A 22,739-nucleotide genomic window follows, 5' to 3' on the forward strand; every position below is an offset into this window, starting at 1 on the left:
AGCTGGGTTTTTGAGTGTCTTCAGCTCTTTACTAAATTACAGCAGTACTTGGTGGTACTGATGTATACAAGGATATTTCACAACCTGGGTGCATAGATGAACAAGGCCTGTTGACTTCTTTCATTTTTTGCATTTGTGGCTCTGGTCTCATGGTGTCCTTGCTATGTGGGTGTGCATGCTTGCCATCAGAGGTAGCAAGCTTGTCAGACAGATGATGGTACAACTGATGATGGTGTTATAGGTGATGCATTTGTATTTGAAGATTGTGCTGGCTGGAAAGGGGAGCCAATTGAGATCTCAGGAATGGGGTGATGTGGTCATATTTTTGCCAGGCCTGGGTAATGTGTGCTGCTTTTTGTAAGGGCATCTCCACGGTGTCGAAGCAAAGCCAAGGAGGCCACTGTCCAGATTCAAGAAAAGTTGATTTTGAATGCCAGTACCAGGCCTTATTTTTTTTATTGATGGTGTGTTCCTTGACTGTGAGGATGGTGTCCATGGCGAATATGAGTTACTAGGCATTGGGTTCTAATCCATTTAGGTTCATGACTTTGAGTCAAATTTGGACTTGTGGATGCTTGTTGTTTCTGGCTGATTCTTCTAACCACATTCTAACCTCAGACTGTGAAAATCTCCAGGCTCCAGTCTGGATCTGGAAACTAAAAATAAATTAGTGCTTCTGCACACCTGTAGGTAACACTGTGCAGCTACTCCCGACTTTGTTCCACTCTCGAAGTGACAAGGGGAGCAGCATATAAGTGCCACCCATGCACGCTGATGTCAGTTTTTATTTCTGCACTTTGATGTGAATCCAGAGCCTGGCTCCTTAGCTTCATATTTTGGAGAGATTTTTTTTTTCTCAACAATTCTTTTCTCCTCAATTCTTCCATAGTTCAAGGAAACATTTCACCTCATAAGCCTACAGAGTTTACACCTTGTAGGGACAGACTCAAACAGGTACCGGTGACTGATCCCTATAAGGTGTATCTCTTGGGTTCAGCGCACAACTGTAAGGCTTGCGATGACTGCATGCATCCAGAAGAATCTGAAAACCGTTCAAGAACAAGAAGCAAAACTCTGCATAATGAAACACCGCAATACTTCACAAAGGTCTGGCTCCAAATGAAGGGTGAGTGCAGACCAACTCATTCCTGTGGCAAATCTTCTTCTCTTTGTAAGTCTTTGGGTAAGTCCAAAAAGAAACACAAGAAGGAAACCAAGTGGGACTCTGGCCCATCCCTCCACTCTTGATCTCCATAGAATGCTCATGGGTGTCACTGTGCCTCGAGAGTCAGTTTCACCCTTGGTACAGATGCATCATGGGTTTCTGGGTTCATTGGTGAAACCACAAAGGCCATGCTGCAGATCTACGGCCTGTCTTCAGGCCCCAGCAATCTGCAGGGGGGCTCCATGGGGTTGCCGCTGGCGGATCTGTCGTAAGTGCCGTCTGTGCCCCTGGAACAGGATTAAAGTTCTGCATCAGTGCAACGCCAAAATCTGTGCTGGTCCCTTGGATGTTGTCACCAGCACAAACAGTGCTGGTGGATGATTCACAACCAGTGGTATTTCCCTTCAAACCAAATTCCACATCCAACCCCTGAGCTTGGTGGTGCATACATCCACCAGTAAATTGAATCCTAGTGCCTTTCCCACTGCTTTAACGAACAGAGGATACAGACAAATCGAAGCATTTGATAAGAAAATATTTTTGTCAGCCAGCTTTGCCTTTGAGGTCGGTCAATGCCAGCTGTCACTTTGGTCCCTATATCCATGCACTTTAGCACAGTTCCAGAAGATATATGGGCTTCCTTGTTTCAAACTGTTAAGGATTATCAGAATGCGGCTACATTTTGTCATCTCAGCTGGTCTAGACACCTTTTAGTGTCTAGAATGGACTATTGGGGCAAGTGTGGCGATTGGGCTCCGTGCATGGATGACATACATGGGCTTCTTATGGATGCCCATACATCCCTATTAGAAACACCCTATGTCAGTTCCTGGTTGTTTGGCAAAAGGAGACTCTACCCTGGAGTGTTCTAAAGAGTGGAGCACATGCTTGGTGCCTTTTGGCCTCAGTTTGGTAATCCACCCACCAGTTTTCCCCTTTATGGGGATATGCCTAGAGCTTGACATATTGATTGAATCTGGCCGCCACCACCCACTCAACAGGCCTTCCAGCCCTTTTGAGGTCAGAGCAGGGGCCTCAACAGACAGGGACCAGGGCATCAAGCGCAGTGTACATCCCAATCCTCAACCCCACCGGCAGCTTGTTAAAAACCTCATCTGATAAGAGACTTCCAACTATAGATTCCTTACCATGGAACTCCCTGGCATCAACTTCGTATCTAGAATTTTTGCTGAGCAATACCTTTGGACACCGTCGGAAGATGTCTTTCGGATCCCAGTGCATCGTTTGGCTCTGCGTGGCTTTGTCAGCGTCGTTGGAGCAGTCTGTGACACTGTAGTCACCTATCTAGGCACCACCCCAGCACGCGTACAACAGTTCTTTTCCTTCCGTGACGGTTAAGCACAGGTCCGTGATCGAGCTACCCTCTGCCTTTTTTGGCAGGCCTTTTTTCGACACTTTTGTTGAAGATTTTTTGTCTGTGTGACATGTCCCCAAGGAAGACTGGGTTCAAGCCATGTGGCGCCTGCCATGGCGCCTTGTCGGTGACAGATTTCCAACAGGTATGTCTCTGGTGCCTCGACAGAGACCACGACTCTGATTTTGTGCTCTGACTGACGGGCCATGGCCCCAAAATCTTTGAGAGAGCGCTCTCCGAAACTCTTTGCGGCCAGCAGATGATGTCGGTAGACTCCTAGGAGGTCATGGTCCTGCTCAAGGAGGAGGTTGTGGGTCTGCTCCAGGAGCCCGAAGTCCTCCTCTTTTGCTTCAAGCTACTCCGGACACTCGGGGAAGAGGCACAAAAGGACTTTGACTTAGCCATGCTCATCGGCCAACGAGGTGTCACAGGAACATCAACGTTACAAGCATGGTTCCGCTGAGCCGATGCCAGGGTTGACTTCTGTCCCCAGGAGCCGGAGCGACCCCCAGGGCCCCATCGGATTTGACGCCAGTGGCTTCGGCCTCTGCGCTGTTGGGGACCCCGGGATCCGATTTCAGATCGGATCCCGGTGCTGGTTCCACACAATCAGCCTCCTCCGCCTCATCCCAACATCAACACTACCCCCACCTCCGGCATCCACCAGTGGTGCGAGCACCCATTCTCATTCTGGATGATCTGGAGCCAGAAGGATGTTGTGTGACGCTGATTTCGTCTGCACCAGCACGGCCTAGATCAGTGCCTGAGGCTTATTTCAATCAGCCAAGCACAGGTGAGGAATGGGAGCGGTCTGAGGACTCTTTAGAGTATGGTTTGGAGCAGGATTGGTATGAAGATCTAGGGGAAGCCAGTGGACTTGACTTGATACTGGCATGCTCTCACCTTCTTCTGTGGCTACAGAGGAGGGAGCTTCGTATGCCATGGTGGTGTGTAGAGCAGCGGAGGTCTTGGACCTAGAGTTGCCCACAGTGCCGGTCATGACTAACTACCTCACAGAGGTGCTTCAGCTGGGGGATTGCTACATCGGAGACGATGTTACCCTTCAACGAAGCCCTTACTGATATCCTGCTAGGGACGTGGTCCAAACCCAGCACAAGGGCTCCTGTAAATAGGACAATTGGCCGCCGCCATCGACCAGCTCCAACTCACCACAGTTACCTCACCCAACACCCCACCCTGGAGAGCTTGGTGGTCCAAGTCTACACTTGCCATGGTGCCTTCCCTTCTGCTCCCCCGGATAGGGAATCCAAGAGGCTAGACCAACTTGAGAAGAAGATGTTTTCTTCCTCTAGCCTGGCATTGAGGTCCATAAACACTTCCTGCCTAATGGGCCATTTTACCCATATGTTATGGGATATGGTGGCACAGGTGCTGCCCCAGGTCCCGGAGGGCGTACAGGACACACTCACTCTAGCTGTCAGAGATGGGAGAGATGCAGCCGTTTGGACATGACGGACTCGCTGGGCAGGGCAGTTTCATCGACAGTGGCCCTTTGTAGCCACACCTCGCTTCGTACAACTGGCTTTTCAGGGATGTCCAGGCAAACCTGATGGATATGCCCTTCAATGGCTCACGCCTTTTTGGAGAAAAGGCAGACTCGTCGCTTGAGCGGTTCAAGGACTCTTGAGCTACGGCTAGATCCTTGGGCCTCTCGGTGCCTGCTCGTGAGCAGTCTGCCTTTCGCCCCTTTCGAGGCCTCGGAAGGGATGTGGTATCACGCCACCCACAGGTCAGCCACTGTCCTCCATCACAGCATCCAGGGTGAAGACGAGGTTGTGGTACCTTCAGACCCAGAGGGCCACCTCCCAGCCCTCTCTTCCACAGCACCCAAGCCCTCATAGTATGATTCTGCAAGACCGTGTTTATCCAGTTGGAGGGAGGATTCAGTTTTATCTCCCTCACTGGCGGTCCATAACATCGGGCAAATGGCTCTTGCAGATTTTACAGAAGGGCTATTCCCTTACCTTCCAGTCTTTCCCTCCCTCTATCCCTCCATTGAAAGAACAGCTGATGGAGGATCATTTAATCTTGCTCCGCAAGGAAGTTATAACTCTCCTGGCCAAGGGAGCTATATAAAGGGTCCCGAAATCGGCAGTGGTTGTTATTCCCGCTACTTTCTGATTCTAAAAAAAAGATCAAGGGTCTTCGCCCTACCTTATATTTAAGGGACGTCACTCTCTTCCTCAAAAAGGAGAAATTCAAGATGCTCGCTCTTGCTCCGGTCTTGTCTGCCCTAGGTCAAGGAGACTGGATGGTAGCGTTGGACTTGCAGGATGTGTATTTGCACATCTCCATCCTGCCCGCCCACAGGCATTACTTGGGGTTGAATGTGGGACGCAGGCACTTTGTTTACTGTGCCCCCTTCGGTCTCACCAGTGTCCCTGAGGTGATGGCGGTGGTAGCCGCTCATCAGCGCAGGTTAGAGATAGAGATTTCAGTCTTCCCCTACCTCGACGACTGGCTGTTGAAGGCTCTTATGCACCAGGCTCTCGTCAGCCACCTTCAGACGACGGCAAAACTCCTGCATTCGCTAGGGTTCACTATAAATGAGCCAAAGTCACACCTGACTCCTCTCAAAAGCTCCCTTTCATTGGAGCCGTTCTGGACACAGTGCAGTTTAGGGTTTATCCTCCCTAGCAGCGAATCCAGGATATTCAGGTTGATAGCAATGTTTCGGCCTCTATCCTGTATTTCTGTGAGACAGACTCTGAGGCTGTTGGCTCATGACTTCTTCCTGCATCCCGTTGGGTAAACATGCCAGATTCATATGAGGGCTCTGCAGTGGGACCTGAAGTTCCAGTGGGCGCAGCATCAGGGAAATCTTACAGACATGGTTCAGATCTCGCAGGGAACTGCGAAAGACTTAGTGGTGGTTAGTGATCTGCGATTGCGTCAGAGGCAGACTCCTCTCCCCCAGCCACATCTCACAGTAGTGACAGATTTGTCACTTCTGGGATGGGGAGGCCATCTGGGAGAGGCAGGTCTCTGGCAGAACCTGGACTCCATCTCAACTAGCTGGAGCTCCGGGCAATCCAGCTGGCATTGAAAGCATGTCTTCCTTTTGTAAAAGGGAAGATGGTGCAGGTGTTCAGACAACACCACCGCAATGTGTGGTACTGCAACAAGCAGGGCAGTGTGGGGTCATGGACCCTTTGTCAAGAGGCTCTGCATCTCTGGACATGGCTGGAACAGCATGCATAACCCTGGTGGTTCAACACCTGGCAGGTTCTCTGAACGGCAGTCCGGACAAACTCAGCCGTCGATGCCTAGCGGATCACAAATGGTATCTCTATCCGGAGGTGGCACAAGGACTTTCAGCAGTGGGGAGAGCATTTGTTAGATCTGTTGCCTCCTCAGAACGCGCAATGTCAGCAGTATTGCAGGTTGGAGCTTCCAAGGCTGCAATCGCTCGCAGACGCTTTTCATCGCAAGTGGAATTCAAGCCTCCCGTATGCTTTTCCGCCCATACCTCTTCTGCCCAGAGTTCTCAAGAAAATCAAGAACGACTGGGCCCAAGTCATCCTAGTGGCTCCGGATTGGGCACAGAGAGACTGGTATCCTGAGCTTCTGAAAATGAGCATCAATCCTCTGATCAGACTGCCCCTCCGAGAGGATCTTCTGTCGCAGCAGCAGGGAGGGTTCTCCACCCGAACCTGTCAACTCTGCGCCTTCATGCGTGGAGAATGAATGGCGGTGGCTGATGGCTTTTGACCTTCCTCTTGAAGTCTGTAAAGTTATTTTGGCACTCCGACATCCCTCCACTAAAACGGTATACGCCTGCTTTTGGAAATACTTTCTATATTATTGTACAGAACGGTATATTGATCCTCTTTCTGCTTCTCTTTCTGATATCCTTCTCTTTATACTTTCCCTTGCCCAGCAGGGTTCGGCCTGGGGTACTCTCAAGGGCTATCTTTCTGCCTTATCCACATTCCTTCGGCTGCCTGATTAGCCTTCACTGTTCAAATCTCCCTTTGTACATAGATTCCTTAAAGGGCTTATACATATGTTACCCTCTTTGCCCTTTTTTATGCCCCAATGGGATTTAAATCTGGTCCTGACATTTCTGATGTGTGCTCCCTTCGAGCCTTTACACAACGGTCCCCTCCAGCTGCTCACCATCAAGACAGACTTCTTAGTAGCATTAACATCTGCAAGTTGACTCAAAAGCAAGCTCTGTCATCAAAGCAACCGTATCTCACTATCCAGACAAGGTGGTACTCGGACCACGTGCCTCTTTTCTCCCCAAGGTGGTGATCCTATTTCATCTGGGTCAGAACATCACCCTGCCCACCTTCTTTGCTCCACTGCATCCCTCTGAGGAAGAGGAGCGACTCCACTGACTGGACCCAAAAAGAGCATTGTCGTTCTATCTTGACCGCACCAAAGAGTTCCGGGTAGATGACCAACTCTTTGTGGGGTATGTTGGAGCAAAGAAGGGTAGGACAGTGCAGAAGCGTACCATTTCACCCTGGGTCGTTCTCTGCATCAAGATCTGCTATGCAATGGCCAGGAAGCAGCCTTCTGAGGCTTTGAGGGCTCATTCTACCAGCAAAGCTGCTACAACTGCGCTAACTCTGGCGTTCCAGTCCTGGATATTTGTCAGGCAGCAATGTGGGCATCCGTGCACATGTTGGCAAAACATTACTGCTTCCACAATCGGGTACGGAGAGAAGGACACTTTGTCTATTCAGTCCTACAGGACTTTTTTAGTATAGTAGAGGTATCCGCAGCCCACTGCCAGGAGGTTATGGCTTGGGTATCTATTCAAAGGTAAGAAATCTGCAGCTAGAAGGCTGTCAGATGAACAAGTTACTTACCTTCTCTAACACTTTATCTGGTAGAGACTAGTTGCAGATTCCTTATACCCACCCATGCCTCCCCTCTCTGCAGATTTATCTAGTTTGGTTAGGGTCTATCCCTTTCAGGGCATTCGTTTTGCACAGACAAACTGTTGGTTCTATCCATGACTGTGCACGTCTGGCATGGAAGTTAGTGGGTAAAAGAACTGACGTACACATGCTGGGGTGGTGCCTTTATAGGCAACTGTGATGTCAGACTGTTCCAGTGACGCTGATGAAGCCACGTGGAGCCGACCAACGCACATAGATCCAAACAATGCCACCTGACGGCACGCACAGGGTATTGCTCAGCCAAAAATTACGGATTCAAAGTGGACGCCAGGGAATTCAAAGGTAAGGAATCTGCAGCTAGATAGTCTCTAGCAGATAAAGCGTTACCGAAGGTAACTTGTTCTTTAGTGCACCCTTTGTGACACACACAGCCATCCTGTAGGAGGCAGGGTCAGACACTTCCTTCAGGGGTGTCAAAGCATCACATCTGACAGTTGGGTCCTTCTAATTGTCCAACAGGGCTACACCCTGTCACTCCTTTTCGACCTGCTGCATTTGCTGCCAACAGAGCAGCTTTCGGAGGCCATTTTTCCGTTTTGCACCAGGAGGTAAAAGCTTTTTTTGACCAAAGGACCCATAGAGAGGGGACTGGCCTTGGAAGTGAAGACTGGATGTTATTCCTGCCGCTTTCCTGTGCTGAAGAAGGACAAAGGTAATTCAATTTTGTATCTTCACCATCTCCACGACAGTGAAGATGCTCACGCTGGACAGCTTCAGTCTGCCCTTTATCCAGGTGACTCTGTGGTGTTGGACCTGCAGGACATCTGTTTTGATAGCCCTTTCTTGCTGGCCCATAGGTGCTACCTGCAGTTCAAGGCAGTCCATGAGTACTTCAGTTTGCTGTGTTCTCTTTCAGCGCATCAGTGCCCCTCAGGTGAACACGACAGTAATGGCGGTGACCACTACCCATTTTTGAAAGTCAGGATGCCAGTCTTATCAACCTTCATGACTGCTTGCCTAGGTAAGTTGTGGATCACCTCCAGTCAATGATAAAGTTCCTGACATCATTGGCATTCTCAATCAACCTTCCAGAAAAACACCTGACTCCTTTGTAGCGGTCTTGAATATGGTGTACTTTCGGACTTTTCCTCCAGATCAGCAAGTCCAGGACATTCGTGTTATAATCCTGGCACCTGCCTCTGCCCTGGGTCACAATGTGGATGACTCTGTGGCTTCTTGGTTTACTGGCCTCCTGTATCCCACTTGCTGACCATATCAGATTGACACGTGAGCTCTGCAGTGGGATCTGAAGTCTGTTGGCCCAGCACCTGAAGAGCCTGTCAAAATTCCATCCAGGTTTTAGAGGATACTGTAAAAGATCTGCAGTGGTGGTGGCTTGACCACTGTTGGTCCATCGGGAAAATCCTCTCCCTCACCCATCCACGGTTGACCATGGGGACATATGCATCTCTACTGGGTTCAGTGGATCATCTGGGAGAGGTGAAGTTCAGAGGATGCTGGTCTCCAACAGAGACCAGCCTCCACATCAATTTGCTGGAGTTGAGGGCAGATTGCTTGGTGTTGAAGGCCTTCCTGCGAACCATCAAAAGGAGGTTGGTGTAAGTTCTCACACGCAGTACCACCGCTACGTGATGCTGCAACAAATCGGGCTGGATGGGGTTCTGGGTTCTGTGCCCAACAGTTTCCTTATGTCTGACCCCTTTCAGACCAATGCACATTTATTATTTATGCCTCCTGCCCTTAAAACCTTTCTATCTGGTTGCAATAACATCAGTACTTCATGTGAGTGAGCTTCAGGCCTTCTCGGTCCGGCTGCCTTATACCATCTTTTTCCAGACAAATTGTGTTAAAAACTGTAGTTGCATTCCTGCCGAAGGTTTTGGTGACTTCATGTCAAACAAGCCATTACTCTTCTGACCTTTGTTCCACCTCACCCTTCAAAAGAGGAGTAGATACTGCATCACTTGGGATTCAAGGGAGTTCTTTTACATCAGTTGTACCAAGGAACATCAGATGAACAATCAGCCTTTTTTTGGGCTCTCAAGCAAAGAAGGGCATGGCAGCGCGGCAGCAGACCATCTCACGGTTGGTAGTGCTCTGTTTTAAGAGCGGATAAGAATTGGCTCCGGCAGGTCTGTGGTCTTATTCCACCATTACCAAGGCTGCTATCACTGTGTTGGCACACTACCTGTCCTGGAAATGCATCAGACTGCCATGTAGGCGATAATACTCATGTTCATGAAGCACTTTTGCCTCAACAGTCCAGTACTTTGAGATGGGCATTTTACCTGTTTGGTTGTGATTGGTCTCTTGATCTAAGCATTCAACAGATCCACCACGTTAGGAGATACTGGTTTGGTATCTGTCTGGCTGTTGAAGAATCTGTGGTTAGAAAAATCCATCAGAAGAAAAAGTTACTACAGTAAAGCTCTTTTAAGTGGACACTATCTAGCTGCTGATTCCTCACCCCCTGCCACCTCTCATTTCTCGTTTTACACTTAAAATGTTCCCAGTTTAGTAATATGTACTCTGTTCCTTCCAATCCAATCTGCTGATGGGCTTTGTATCTGAAGACTTATATGTGGCTCCATTTGTCACTTCTGGAGTAGAATGAAGGCCGTGCAGAGCCACATGGCACCACCTACCGGTGAACAGGAGCACTATTTTTTTTTGAGTTTCCAGATGCAGTCTACCGCTGGGAATTATTCACAAAGTGGGGAATCTACGGTTAGAGTATATACCAGAGAGAGCTTTACAAAATGTCAAGTAAGTTTTTTTTTTTTTTTTGTAAACTGTAGGAATTTTGTGTTGTGGAATTGAGCTTCAGTAGGTGCTGGAAATCCAGGTCTGGGTAAGGTGCAGACAGTGTTTGAGGCATTGAAGCAGAGGAGACTTTCAAGCAGAGTTTTGTGTCATCCACATATTGGTGAATTTTGTTTGTATTATTGGTGAGTTGAGTCCCCCAGGGCTGTAGAGGTTGAATATGAATGAGACAGTTGAGAACACAGGTATTCTGTTAGTGGTAGAAATATAATGAGACTTAGATGTGTAAATGTACTTGTTGATTGTATGGGTAGCAGAAGATCAAGTAAAAGAATTTAGAAGTGATTTCCATAAGAGGAATCAGGTTGATAAATGAGGGTGGTATGATCCACTGTGTCGAAAGCATTTGAGAGGTTCAGTAGTACCCTCACTGCTGCAGTTCAATTTCCTTTCAACACATTTTGTCTCATAGTGAAAGAACGTCTTACGTTTTTGGGTAGGACCCACATTAGCACAGGCATGACAGAACATGTAGATAGGATCTCTTAAACTATAGGACCTGTAGTAAGGACACCCTGCGAGTCTGCAATTTAACTGCTTTATTGCTCTCCCTGTCACTAGGTGACATTGTCCACGGTTCCTAATGTGCATCTCACAACGTCTTCTTTTACCACAATAGGCAGACATGTGGGTAAGCCAAGAAACCACACACATTACACGCTCTGCAACAGATATGCAGAAGGAAATGTAAGACATTATTCTTCTTCCTCATTTACAGAGGCAGGCAGATGTGAGGAACGTTAAGTCACCACATGCCATGCTCCCTTGTAGATGAAGATAGGCTTTGGAAAAGCTTCACAGTCCTTCATAATTTACAGAAGCAGGTTGATGTGAGGAACGCCAAGACCCACGTGTTTGTTTGATTACAGTAGAGGCGGCAGCCTGCCAAGAGCCTCTCTGACTCCACCTTCTCTATGAAGGATCTTTTTAACTATTTCTGTTATCAGCCGTACTTAACATTACATCATATTGTTAAAGTATAAACATGTACAACATTAAATTGAATGGGTTATTATTTTTTTAGTAAGCTTTCCAGTGGTAACAATTCAGAACCTATAAAGAGAAAATAACCACAATCCTAAATAGCATCAAAACTCTACCCTGCCAGTTCCTTTCAACACTGTACTTCAGTATAACACCTCTGCCCTTACCTGTTGGTCAGTCTATAAACATGATCAGGCGAGGTAGCAGGCCCAGTGGGCATTTAAAGTAGTCAGTCTACATCACAATAAAAACATTAGGAAGGGGTATCAAGAGTATTCCAGCATTGGAGTCCTTTGGGAGTTTGTACATGAACTAAAGGCTGTATGTGACTGGTTATGGAGCAGAAACGTGTCTACAATTGCCATAAAGTCATACAACTAGCAGTCAGGCGATGTAGGGGATGTGGAAATATTTAAGAGAAGTAGAAAATAGAATCCAACCCCATAGAGCAGGCATTTAGACCACCATACCACAGAGATGGATCCCTTAACTGTGTAATGTATAGGCTAGTAAGTTGGGAAGGTTGGTGAGCATGATGAAGGTGCACACTTTGGAATAGTGTATCCTGTATGGTGTAGGACAGGTTACTCCTGAGCATGTCCCAGGGACATTGCATATTGAGTGTCCATATGATACATGGTGAAATGAAGGGGGCGTGGGAGTACCTTATGATCCCTGTAACCCACCAGTTTTTTGTCATTGAAGTATTCAGATATACTGCAACCCCCAACCCATGGAAGGTTTCATATTCCAAGCTAAGCTATGATCATATATAACTATGGCTAAAAGAGGATAAAGGAATCATTCTACCTTTCATCTCTGTCAATGCTAGTCGTCCAGAAAGTATACTAGAGACAAAAGGGTCCATATCCTATCATATATGCCATTGATTGTTCGATCTGTATATTACTCTGTGAAGGCGGTTTTGCATACCCCTGCATGCCTGATCGCTAACCAGTGCCTACGTGACTCTGTCTTAGTCCCCACCTACATGAATATTATCTAAACAACCTCTTTTGTCAGGCATCAGGTTCAAATTACTGTCATCTGCAGTCCCATGTGCACAAACATGTACTCCTTCGCACTTGATGTGTGCCACCCACAGCCCCAATATAGCAAGGGCAGTGAAAACAAGAAATAGCCCTTCGCTTTTAATATCCCTACCTCTGGAAACATCCCATTGGTGTCTGACATGCCCACTCTCCTAGATTTAATTAGGGAAAGAACTTCACATCTTTCTCTTCTCCATTACCCTCGCCTCTCTCATCCGCTGTTACACGTAAAATGCTCCTCTACCCTCTCAGGCATCGCCTGCACTGTTTAAATGCGACAACTCTGTCATCTGAAATTGAAAAGATTTGGAAATGCAACCCTTTAAAAGCAGGGCTTATCAAAGGCATCCGTGTACTCCTTGACACTGTTGCTAATGTTGACACTATAGCTGTTGGCCAGATTTGTCCTAACCATGTACCAGTGTCCCTACCATGCACGTGGAGAAGCCTCCATCTATCTTGAGAAAGCTCAATTGAACGCTCATAGGGGCTTCCCTTCCACAGCAGCCCAGTTATGCAGTGGTCTTGCTAGCTCTCCTCTAAGATGCTTATCAAAAGACCAATCAAAAGGAAAAGAGTAATGCGGATCTTTGTGCTGGGAATAATGTCTATCACCTCTGGGTAAGCTGAGATTTGATACAGGGTAAAACTCAAAGGAACCATTATAGGAAGTAACGGTGCTCTCTAATCACAGGAGCATGCCGATATGTTAGAGTCTCTGTGGTTTGAGTTTTTTTTTTATGTGGTTGGGTCACTTTTTTTGTGTGCCCGGTAGTCAATGTATTTGGATTTGTCTGTACATGAGAATATTTATGTGGAAGTTGTGGTAGGTTTGTTTTTGGGGCGATGCTCCTTAAAACAAAAACAAAAAAACACATGCCTAAGTACCTCCCACTTGGTGATTTGGAGTTATCTTTGCAAAGTATACATTTGCATTTGATGGTGTTTTGAAAGTCTGTAAGAGGAAGCTCTTTGTGGCCTAAACTCTGTCCTATTCTTTATGCAGAAGCTGTTTCGCAGGGAGCTGCCTCCCCCTTTCAAACCTGCAGTAGCCCAGCCTGATGACACCTTCTACTTTGACACTGAATTCACCTCGCGCACCCCCAAAGGTTTGTACAGAGCTGCAGACACCAGCTGAACCATTGTCCTCCTTTATGATGTATCCAGTGCGATGCTGAAGGGAGAGAGGCACCACAGCCTCATAAAAATGTCTGCTTTGAATGGGGAGCTGGTATGCCAAGGCCTGTCCTCCGAGAGGTGTTCTGTGGAAGAGAAGAGGCTCCACAGACCTGGCCTCTGTGAAGGATCAGGCTTTGAGAGGGTTACCCTCTTTGAAGTTGATGCACTGCATCCTTTGTCACATTGTTTAGCATTGTGGGTGACACCCTTACTGCAGTCAATAAACAACAATATGATAACCCTAACATAATGTCCAGGAGAGTGTAGTGAAGATTTTTAGCTAATGACTGCCAGCCTCAAATGAGTTATTTGTAATAAGCCTTAGTCGCAGAAGCGGTAAGTTCTCACCTACATGGTGTGGCATGGTCCACTACAGAGCTCTCTATCACTGGGGGGTCAACCTATGGATTGCCAGTATTTTTTTTTTAACGGCTTCTTAGTCCAAGACCTTCTAATATCCCCCAGTTTCTGCTGTAACCCAATGGCAATTGATGGCCTGCTTCTTTCTTTAGCAAGATAATTTTATGATTACATTTGGTGAACCTGTTCTGCAGGGTCTTGCTTTATGTAATGATGGTGATTGTATCTTCTGGTACATGGCTGGTAGCTTTGTAGATCTGCACTGGAATGCTGTTCGTAATAAATGCATCCACTGCTGCTTTGCTTCTTAGGCCTTGGTTATGACTGGCCTCTTAATTTTGAGGCCTGAAATGAGGATGAATGGCCTCTTAATTCTGAAGTCTAAAATGAGGAATTACTGTTGAGTTGGCTCCAGAAAAAGTGATTTGCCCCAGTAATTCTTCATTTCTAAATAGATCCTCAGGCTTCAACCTCCAATAGGTTGGATTTCCCCCAGCCCCAGAGTTGCTGGTACCCCCTAGTCATAGTAAATCCAGGAGTGGGGAAATAGCCCATTTTCAAGGATACCTTCTAATGATGGCTTGGGTGGTGTCTGAGTTTGTTACTCATGGGAAAAACCTGTCATTTGTACCATACGCTGATATCTTGGGCAACCTCTTTTTTGCATTATCAAGTGTTCTGGCATTTTGGTCTCTGCATGCTTACATATTGCCTTCAACGTTTTTCTGGCAGTCTCCTGGTCATTGCACAACTCTCTGTAGTACGATGCGCTGATGCCTGACTTATCTGCATTCCCTCATGTTATTTTTTTTCTTTTTTCTTTTTTTTTTTCAGACTCCCCTGGAATACCGCCAAGTGCTGGCGCACACCAACTCTTCCGTGGTTTTAGCTTCGTGGCTCCTGGATTAGTGGAGGAAGAGAGCAAGGGTGTGGCACCACAGAAGACCGTGCAAACCATACCCAAGGTAAAACTAGAGTCTTGTTTATGAAGGGGTTTTGTGTGCAAGCATGCAATCTAGTTTACTTCAACACACACCCAAGCTTGCTGTTTATGCGTAGCAGCCCAGGTCAGTACCTCTGTCCATGAGGCAGCCAGACTCTGTGGAAACTGGAATCTGTTATTTCATGGACCCCAGCTTCATTCAATTCAGTTTCATTTAAACAATACATACCCGTAGGAAGCTGGATCTCTATATAGTGTGTTAAAATGAAGTACACTATGCAGAGTCCAGTGGATCCCCAAAGATGTAAAGAGGCAGAAATAGATATGTCTAGAGCTCTATTTGTGGTAGTGTGGGCAAGCTGCTAGGCTTATTAAGGAGTCATCCTAAGCATTTGTTGTACTCACAGTGGCATTAAATGACTCTCACACTCAAAGAATAAATCCAACACCAATTTAGAAAAATTACGGTTGCTTTTATATATGCTTTGAACCCAAGAACTTTGTTACAAGGTAAGCAGTTTTCAAATTAAAAATATTTTGTTTCCAAAATCGACACAAGGCAGCACCATACTTACACTAAGCGCCACAGGGGCGGCCGGGTGCAGTGTGCCAACTCTGCGCCGGTCACCCAATCCTATCCAAAGGAGATGGGGGGTGCCTGCTGCAGCGTGGCTACAGGTGAGGAGTAGAGTGGGGCCAGGGGTGCGTCTCCTGGGATAGAAGCAAGGACAAGGGGGGGGACCACAAGGCAGCACCAAACTTGCACTCACAGGGGTGGCCAGGTGCAAAGTGCCAGCACAGCTTCGGGCTCCCAGTGTTAGTGCAGGAGATCACTTTCAGTAACGAACTACAGGCTCTGACCAGGGGTTCAGGAGAGGTAAACCCACTGCTGCCCATGTATGTTAAGATGCCAGGGGTCGTAGGGACACCAATAGTCTAGCTCACCAGGGGCTTCGGGTGCAGGGTTGTCTTTTGGCATTGGAAACCTTTACTGGGCAGTTTGCGGTCAGGTGAAGCCCTCAGATTTAGGCTGCAGACATTGCTTTAGAGTCCAGCAGGGGTCAGCCCATGATGGACTCTGGGTCAGAAGCACCTCACTGGACTGGTGAGCCACTTGGAGTCTGTTTGGGTGCAGAGGTGGTTCAAGGTGCTGTTTTGCGGTTCCTCAGGCAGACTTTCTCATTTGGAGATGTTTCTTTTGGACAGGTCTGCTGTCCACAAGAATTCTTGTTCTTTATTGAAGGCAAGCAGTCCACCCAAGGCTTTGGAGATCGCTGGGCTGCAGGACAGTCATCTTCTGGGCACAGGTTTCTTTGAAGGCTGTAGTCAGGCCGGTATGGCTGGGGCCAGGTCAGTTGGTGTCTTCAGTCTTCTCTGCTGGGTGGCTTCTGTTTTGTCCGGCTCTTAGGTGAAAAGGAATCTGAGTTCTAGGGTTCAGGGGTGCCACCTAAATACTTAATTTAGGGGCTTTACAGGGTGTGCCAGGTGGTAGCATGACACCCTTTTTTTTTTTTACCACTTCCTTTGGGAAGTGGGCATAGCCCTATCCCTTTTGGCCTAATTCCTTCCACACAAGATGGAGGAATTTAAAAAGTGGTGTCCACTTCAGCTCGCCCACCTTAGGGGTGGGAATCAGTCCTCTTCATTTAACTATTTTTCCCACCTGTGCTGCCACCAAAAATGGGGTCAGGACAGGGGGATTGGTCATCTCCACCATCTGGAGAGACCTGAGTCGCCCTACAAAGGCAAATGTTTCTGTGGTGGCAGATCTGTCCGGGACTAGTCAGTCAACACACCTGTAGCTAGTAGGTTGTCAGGTGGCACCTCTAATGTGCCCTCTGTGTGCATTTTTTAATAAATCCATCACTAGAGTCAGTGAGGGTTTATTATTCTGAGATGTTTGATACCAAACATCCCAGGATTCAGATATTCGTAATGACAAGTGTCCAGCACATACATTTAAAATGTCTTCCCTATATGCTTACTATGTCTGAGAATCAACAGTTCATAGCAGGGGCATATCTGCTCATGAAGATGTGCCTTCACATGTAATATAATGCACCATGCCCTAGGGCCGTAAGGCCCTCTCGGGGGTTACTTGCACAGGCTGTATGCCAGGTTTGAGGATCACCTTGTCACGCAGCCTACAATGGCAGTCTGCATTAGGTTAGTGTTGGGTCCCTGGTCACTTGGGGAGTAGGTGTTTTAGGGACCTGGTTAGCAGGAACCCAGTGCACTGCAGTCGAAGTTGCATCCAAAACTTGGCAAAAAGTGGGAAAGGGGGGTACTGCAACCAGAACCCATCTCCCTACAGTTAACATTCAGAACCTTTACAGTTTCGAATTTGAGAGTTCCATTGTATCCACTACTTTATGTGCCTTTTATAGGCAACATTTCATGTGATTTTATTATTTATAAATATACATAGGGAATGTTCTCCCATGTTAAATGGATCATGTATCAACCTAATAGTAATTATGCTTTCAATGCTACTACTAGCACCTGTTCGACTCTTATTTGCAGTAATTAATCTGCTGCATGTGCACGTTCTATTTAGCATAGATTCTCAAATCATTTTATTGCTACTTCCACCCAAATTGGACTAACACTATTACTTCTACCTGCACTACATATGTTGGCGCTACTGCTTGTAGAATTGCACCAAGTACTGCTCCCGTACTGCCAGTACTACTTCTGTAGCTGTTAACTTTGTACTCCAGATTCTCTTTCTGAAACGTAGTTCATAAAGCAGTATTGCTGGTCCTATTGCTAATACTGGAGGTACTATGACGACTTCTACTGTTATTTTCCAACATTGAATTTCATAAATTCACAATTGAGTCATTTGCCTTTGTCGTGCTGCACGTTTCATGTTAACTTGCTGCCTCGCAAAAACCTGACCAGTCCATAAGAGATGTGACTTTAGCAGCCAAAGCACATAACAGAGAATGACCCCAATGTCAGACAATTTAAAACAAAACAGCAGTCTGAACACCACTTCCCCAAAAAGTGGCCCCTAAACCGCTGATTTTGTTTAACTTTTGTGTAAGAAAATAAAGTGAAGGTGAGCTCAGAAGAGGAGGAGAGTGGGTCACGTTTGAATCTATGAAAATTACCAACGCTGGATAAGGAAAACATTACGTACCTGTCACCACCAGTTTGTAGTGCTGTAGATTCAGATGCATGCTGTGCACAGCCCTGCCATCCAGTGTTGGGCTTGGGATATGTGGAACAATGTTCTGAGTTCAGTTTGTCCAACTTGTTCTTCGTGCTGACAATAATGTCCTCATTCATGCTTAGTGACTAAATAGCTCATATCCGGGAACGCGGCCCCTGGGTAGGTGCTGCTGTGGACTCCGGCGACCACGGAAATTTTCGGTGAACCGGGCGATAGGCCAGCGTGACCCCATGGAGCCTATTCTTTAGTGGAGATGGGCGACTGATAGGAAAGGAAAACCAGTCCGGTTTAGTCCTAGTAAGTGACTGATGACGCCCTGACTGTGAGCGTTAGTCAGCAGGAGTGTAGGTATATTGTTTTGTTTTTTTGAGAAACTTTATGATTTAGTAGGTCCTGAAGAAACGTCACGGGATCCTGTTGGACCAAAAGAGACGCAAAACATGTCGACCGCATACTGAGGAGAGTTGGATCATTTCCATCCTCTTCAATTTTGATTGTTTCTGTTTGAGTGTCCGAGCATTGTCTCTAATTTCACTCCCTTTATTTTTTTTAATCTTGACCATTTCCCAACAGCAAGTAATAAAACTATTGAGTGAGGGATCTGAGCCAATTTTACTTTTTTCTGTATATTTTTTCCTCTCTCGGACCCATATTTGGCTCCGCTGCATCCTCGAGTATATAAAAAAGATCTCCGGCAAAGAGCCCCCCCCTCGGGGGGTGCCCGTCAGACATTGCAGCGCCGGTCTGACGAGGAGCTGTCCGATGATGAAGCATGACACCAAATATGGTGTGTGAGGACTATTGCTCCTGATTATCAGGACTCCTTCTCTTTCCTCTTTTCTAAATTTCGGAACAGTGTACCATATTATATTATTACATTGTTGGGAGGGTGTACACTGGACCGCCCAATCCTCCTTTTTTCCCCCTTCTTTTTATTGAAGTAAATAGCTCGATGACCAAGTAGCAGCTTTGCAGTAATGCGTTATTGGGATGCTGCTTATAAAAGCCAATATGACACAGTTTTTACTTGTAGAATGTGCCGTATACACAGTGTGCCATGTGTTTTTGGCTCTGGCATAACAAACCTGAATGCATTTTGCAATCCACCTTGTATATATCAGCTTAAAAAATTGGGTTGCCAAACTCAATAGTCGATTGTATTTGTCATGGACCTGGTAGGACCTGTATAGTACATAATGGCCATTCTAACGTTTAAAGTATGTAGAGCTCTTTTCACAACCAATTGTGGTTTCAGAAAAAAGGAAGACACTTCAATGGTCTGGTTGACATGACAAGGAGAGGCAACTTTTAACAAGAAATGAGCATGTATCCTAAGGATACCTCTTTGTGTAGTGCATAACACTCTATAGTGGACAAAACTTGCAGTTCACTTACTTTGCGAAATGGAGTAATTGCTATCCGGAAAGCCAGCTTCCAGGAGAGAAACTGCAGTGGTTATGAATGCATCTGCTTAAAGGACAATCGTATGGTTCAAGGAAGGGATGTCCCTTTCATGACCTTCCATAAATGGTTTAACAGCTCCACTTTTAGAGATGAGCTGGTGTTTTTTGTATATAGGAATCATTTGCTGCCAGGTGTGCAGATATCAAAGAATAGACAAGCACTACTTTTTGTATGTGCAGTAAGTAACAAATAATATTTTGTAAAGTGACCATCAAGGGCTGAATGATTATTTTTACAGTAGTGATCACATCCCTTCCATTAAGCTGCTTAACATGCTCACGTATAGCCCGATGGAAGGCTATATTGGCCAAAATTTAGTATATTTTCTTTTTAAAAAGAAGCTAATGGTATTTAGTTGTCAATCTTTGTTACGCAGTATATCAAACAATTCTGACAAGGTTGTGGTATCCAGGCACTGGCAGGGACTAGTTGACTAGCCGATTGACCAGGTCTTCAGGGGCTTTTGGAACTCTGCAAAAGTTGGGGAGGCCTGGAGATGAAAGGTTAGCTCGTTCCAGCTGCTTGTAAGGAGAAGGTGCAACCTCCGCATCTGCTACGTCGGAAGCAGGGGATGAGGGTTAGAGAATGAGAAACAGAGCAAAGGTTTTAGCAGAGGTTTTAGTGGGCTGATGAGAGTTGAGGTGGTTGTTGAAATGGGCAGTTTGCAATTGTGTAGGACATTGCCTGCGTGTGTCAGGCGCTTGAACTGGCATCTTTTCTGTACAGGGAGCCAGTGGAGTTCTCCGAGGTGGGGGGAGGGGGGTGATGTGGGTTTGTCTAGGGAGAACCAGGATGATTCTGGCTGGAACTGTTTGGAGCTTTTCATACCTTTGTCTCCAAGACTGGATAGAGGCCGGAAGGAGACACATTCTCCGGTGGTATGAACCTCACCATGCAGTATCAGTGCTGGCATGAGGACAAAGGTTGAAAAGAACCCTCACATTGAAACCTGGTATTGGTGTGCAACAACTTCTTTGGAATTATTGGGTGACAGCAGGCATGGGGAAGTATTAACTGCCTTTGAACGCCTAGGAGAGAGATCTGAGGTGTGACCATTGGTTTGGGGCTTTAGAACAAGTGATGGTAAATAAAGGTATAGAAAGTGAGAGAGGAGTCAGAAGTCTGCTTAAGACTTAAAAACAACCCATACCATATGAGCCACACAATTTTAGAGGAATATGCAGGAACGGTCAAGTACTCTGTGTTCAAGGAACTTAATAGTGTCCAGTGACATATCACCTTGAAATTCTGTACCCTTGCTGTCTTTTATCTACTTTACGCTGCCAGGTAGTGGTTCACAGCCAGTATATGGGCATTTTTGTAGTACACTATTTGGTGCCTTTTTATCTTGTTTGAAACCTAAACAGTGACTTCTACTCTACTCTGGCATTAGCAAGTTTGTAATCTATTTTTATGGTATTTTTACTGCCGTACAGACTACAATGTAAAGTTTTGAAGAAACAAATTATGTAAAGGATTTGGGAGGAACAAGCGTTTTAATTTAACAAACATTTGCATTCATTTAGTCTGTTGCTTTGCATGTGTCTATACTGTAATGTAATATTCAAACTGTGAATGTTTGTTATTTGACTGTAATTTTTTCAGACGGTCAAGAGCACTGGAGAGGAGTTTGGTGTGACTCGTTCCAATGCATATCTGTTTACTTAATTGTGAGGGCAGCCAGCCCTGATTTTATTTTTTTTTTTATTTTTTTTTTCTTTCAGCCTTAGTTCTCACTGCAGACTGGAACTTATTTGACTTTTCTCTTTGTACCAGTATGTGTGAACCTGTTTATTGCTTGTGGCTGAAAAACGTGGATTGGCTGAAAGTTACCCCCATTTTATGGGGCCTCTTAACAATACAGTGCCAGTTTAGTGAAATGAGTAACACAACTGAGAAAAGAAAACAGAAAATACCCATACACTGCAAGTAACTACGGGTGGACGAAATCCTGTGGCGTTTCACCCCTCGTACCTACCTAAAAACTTGAGATTCTGTGGAGTTCCGCGAGCTGCGGAATTCAGTACATCGCACTGAAGGCACTGATTTTTAGCGACGTAACTTGTGAAGGGAATCCACATGGCGCACCATAGGGCCCACTTCTTTCTGCTGCTCAAGTAGATTTTCTATGTAGGCAGCAGTTTTCTCAATTCGAGCAGCATCTTTCTAAACACAAGCATTAGCTACCGTCCACTTTGATAAATCTTGCTGGGAGGAGGTCAGCAGGGTAGTAGGGGAGGCAGCAGTTCCTTAAAACAGTCAAGCACAGCAAAGCGGCAGACCTTAAGCACAGCAGCCTTTACTCCGGCTGGGATTCTTCCAGCTCCAGTAGAGTACTGATTTTAGGAGGTAGAGACCCAATATTTATACCAAAAAGTACCTTTGTGGGGTATGACTTCAAAAGATTTCTCTGTAGTGCATAGGTCCCCCTTTCAGCCCAGGCCCTGCTACAGACTGTCAGAGGGAGCTAATCATCCCCTTTATGTGGGTCTAGGCCGCTTCCCTTTGAAGTGTGTGAGCCTTTCCCAACCTCCTTTGCAGGAAGACCCATCAGTATGCAGATGAATGCAGATGCAGTTGAGTATCCTGGGTTGTGGGCGTCTCAAGGGAATGCAGAAGTGTAGCTGTCACCCTGGCCAGGCCAACCGTGTATTAGAGACAGGCTGTAGGAACACAGGGGAGTGAGAGCAAAAAAATGCCCATTTTCTAAAAGTGACATTTCTAAAATATTAATAAATCTGCCTTTACCAGTAAAGAGGATTTATCATTACCATTCCAATGATACCAAACATGATGCAGCTATCCTACTCTCTGATCAGGAATTACAGCTTTAAAGTATTTTAAGGAATTCCCAGTGCTGGCCTATGAGAGGGGCGAAGGCCTCACAGTAATGAAAAACGACTTTGGGACTTTTTAATTACCAGGGCATGTAAAACGTAAACGTTTGTCCTATCTTTTACTTACATGGTACCCTGCCCTGTGGTTTACCTAGGGCCTTCATTTCTGTAAGAAAAGTGGAGTTTTAAGGCTTGGCAAGAGGACTTAAATGGCAAGTTGAATTGGCAGTTAACTGCGCACACCGGCCCTGCAGTGGCAGGCCTGTGTCATGTTTACAAGGCTACGTAAGTGGGTGGCACAATCAGTGCTGCAGGCCCACTAGTAGCATTTAATGTACAGGCTCTTGGTATATGGTATACCACTTTACAAGGGACTTACGAGTAAACTAAATATGCCAGTCGTGGATACATCATTGTTACCATGTTTAGGGAAGACACACATGAACTTTAGCACTGGTTAGAGTCCTAAGGCCAACAAAAAGGT

The 22,739-nt window shown here is 46.2% G+C and overlaps 1 protein-coding gene across 4 annotated transcripts in view; it reads left to right on the forward strand.

Moving 5' to 3' along the window:
- RPS6KA1 (ribosomal protein S6 kinase A1) overlaps positions 1 to 22,739 on the forward strand; it is a 565,248-nt gene that overhangs the window by 368,918 nt on the left and 173,591 nt on the right. For all 4 annotated transcript variants that reach the window (XM_069224044.1, XM_069224045.1, XM_069224046.1 and 1 more), the window contains 2 exons: positions 13,301 to 13,403; positions 14,668 to 14,798. In XM_069224044.1, coding sequence (XP_069080145.1) covers positions 13,301 to 13,403; positions 14,668 to 14,798 — 234 coding nt within the window. The remainder of the gene's footprint in view (positions 1 to 13,300; positions 13,404 to 14,667; positions 14,799 to 22,739) is intronic.

The sequence above is a fragment of the Pleurodeles waltl genome, chromosome 3_1 (genome assembly GCF_031143425.1).
Source record: "Pleurodeles waltl isolate 20211129_DDA chromosome 3_1, aPleWal1.hap1.20221129, whole genome shotgun sequence".
Lineage (NCBI taxonomy): Eukaryota > Metazoa > Chordata > Amphibia > Caudata > Salamandridae > Pleurodeles > Pleurodeles waltl.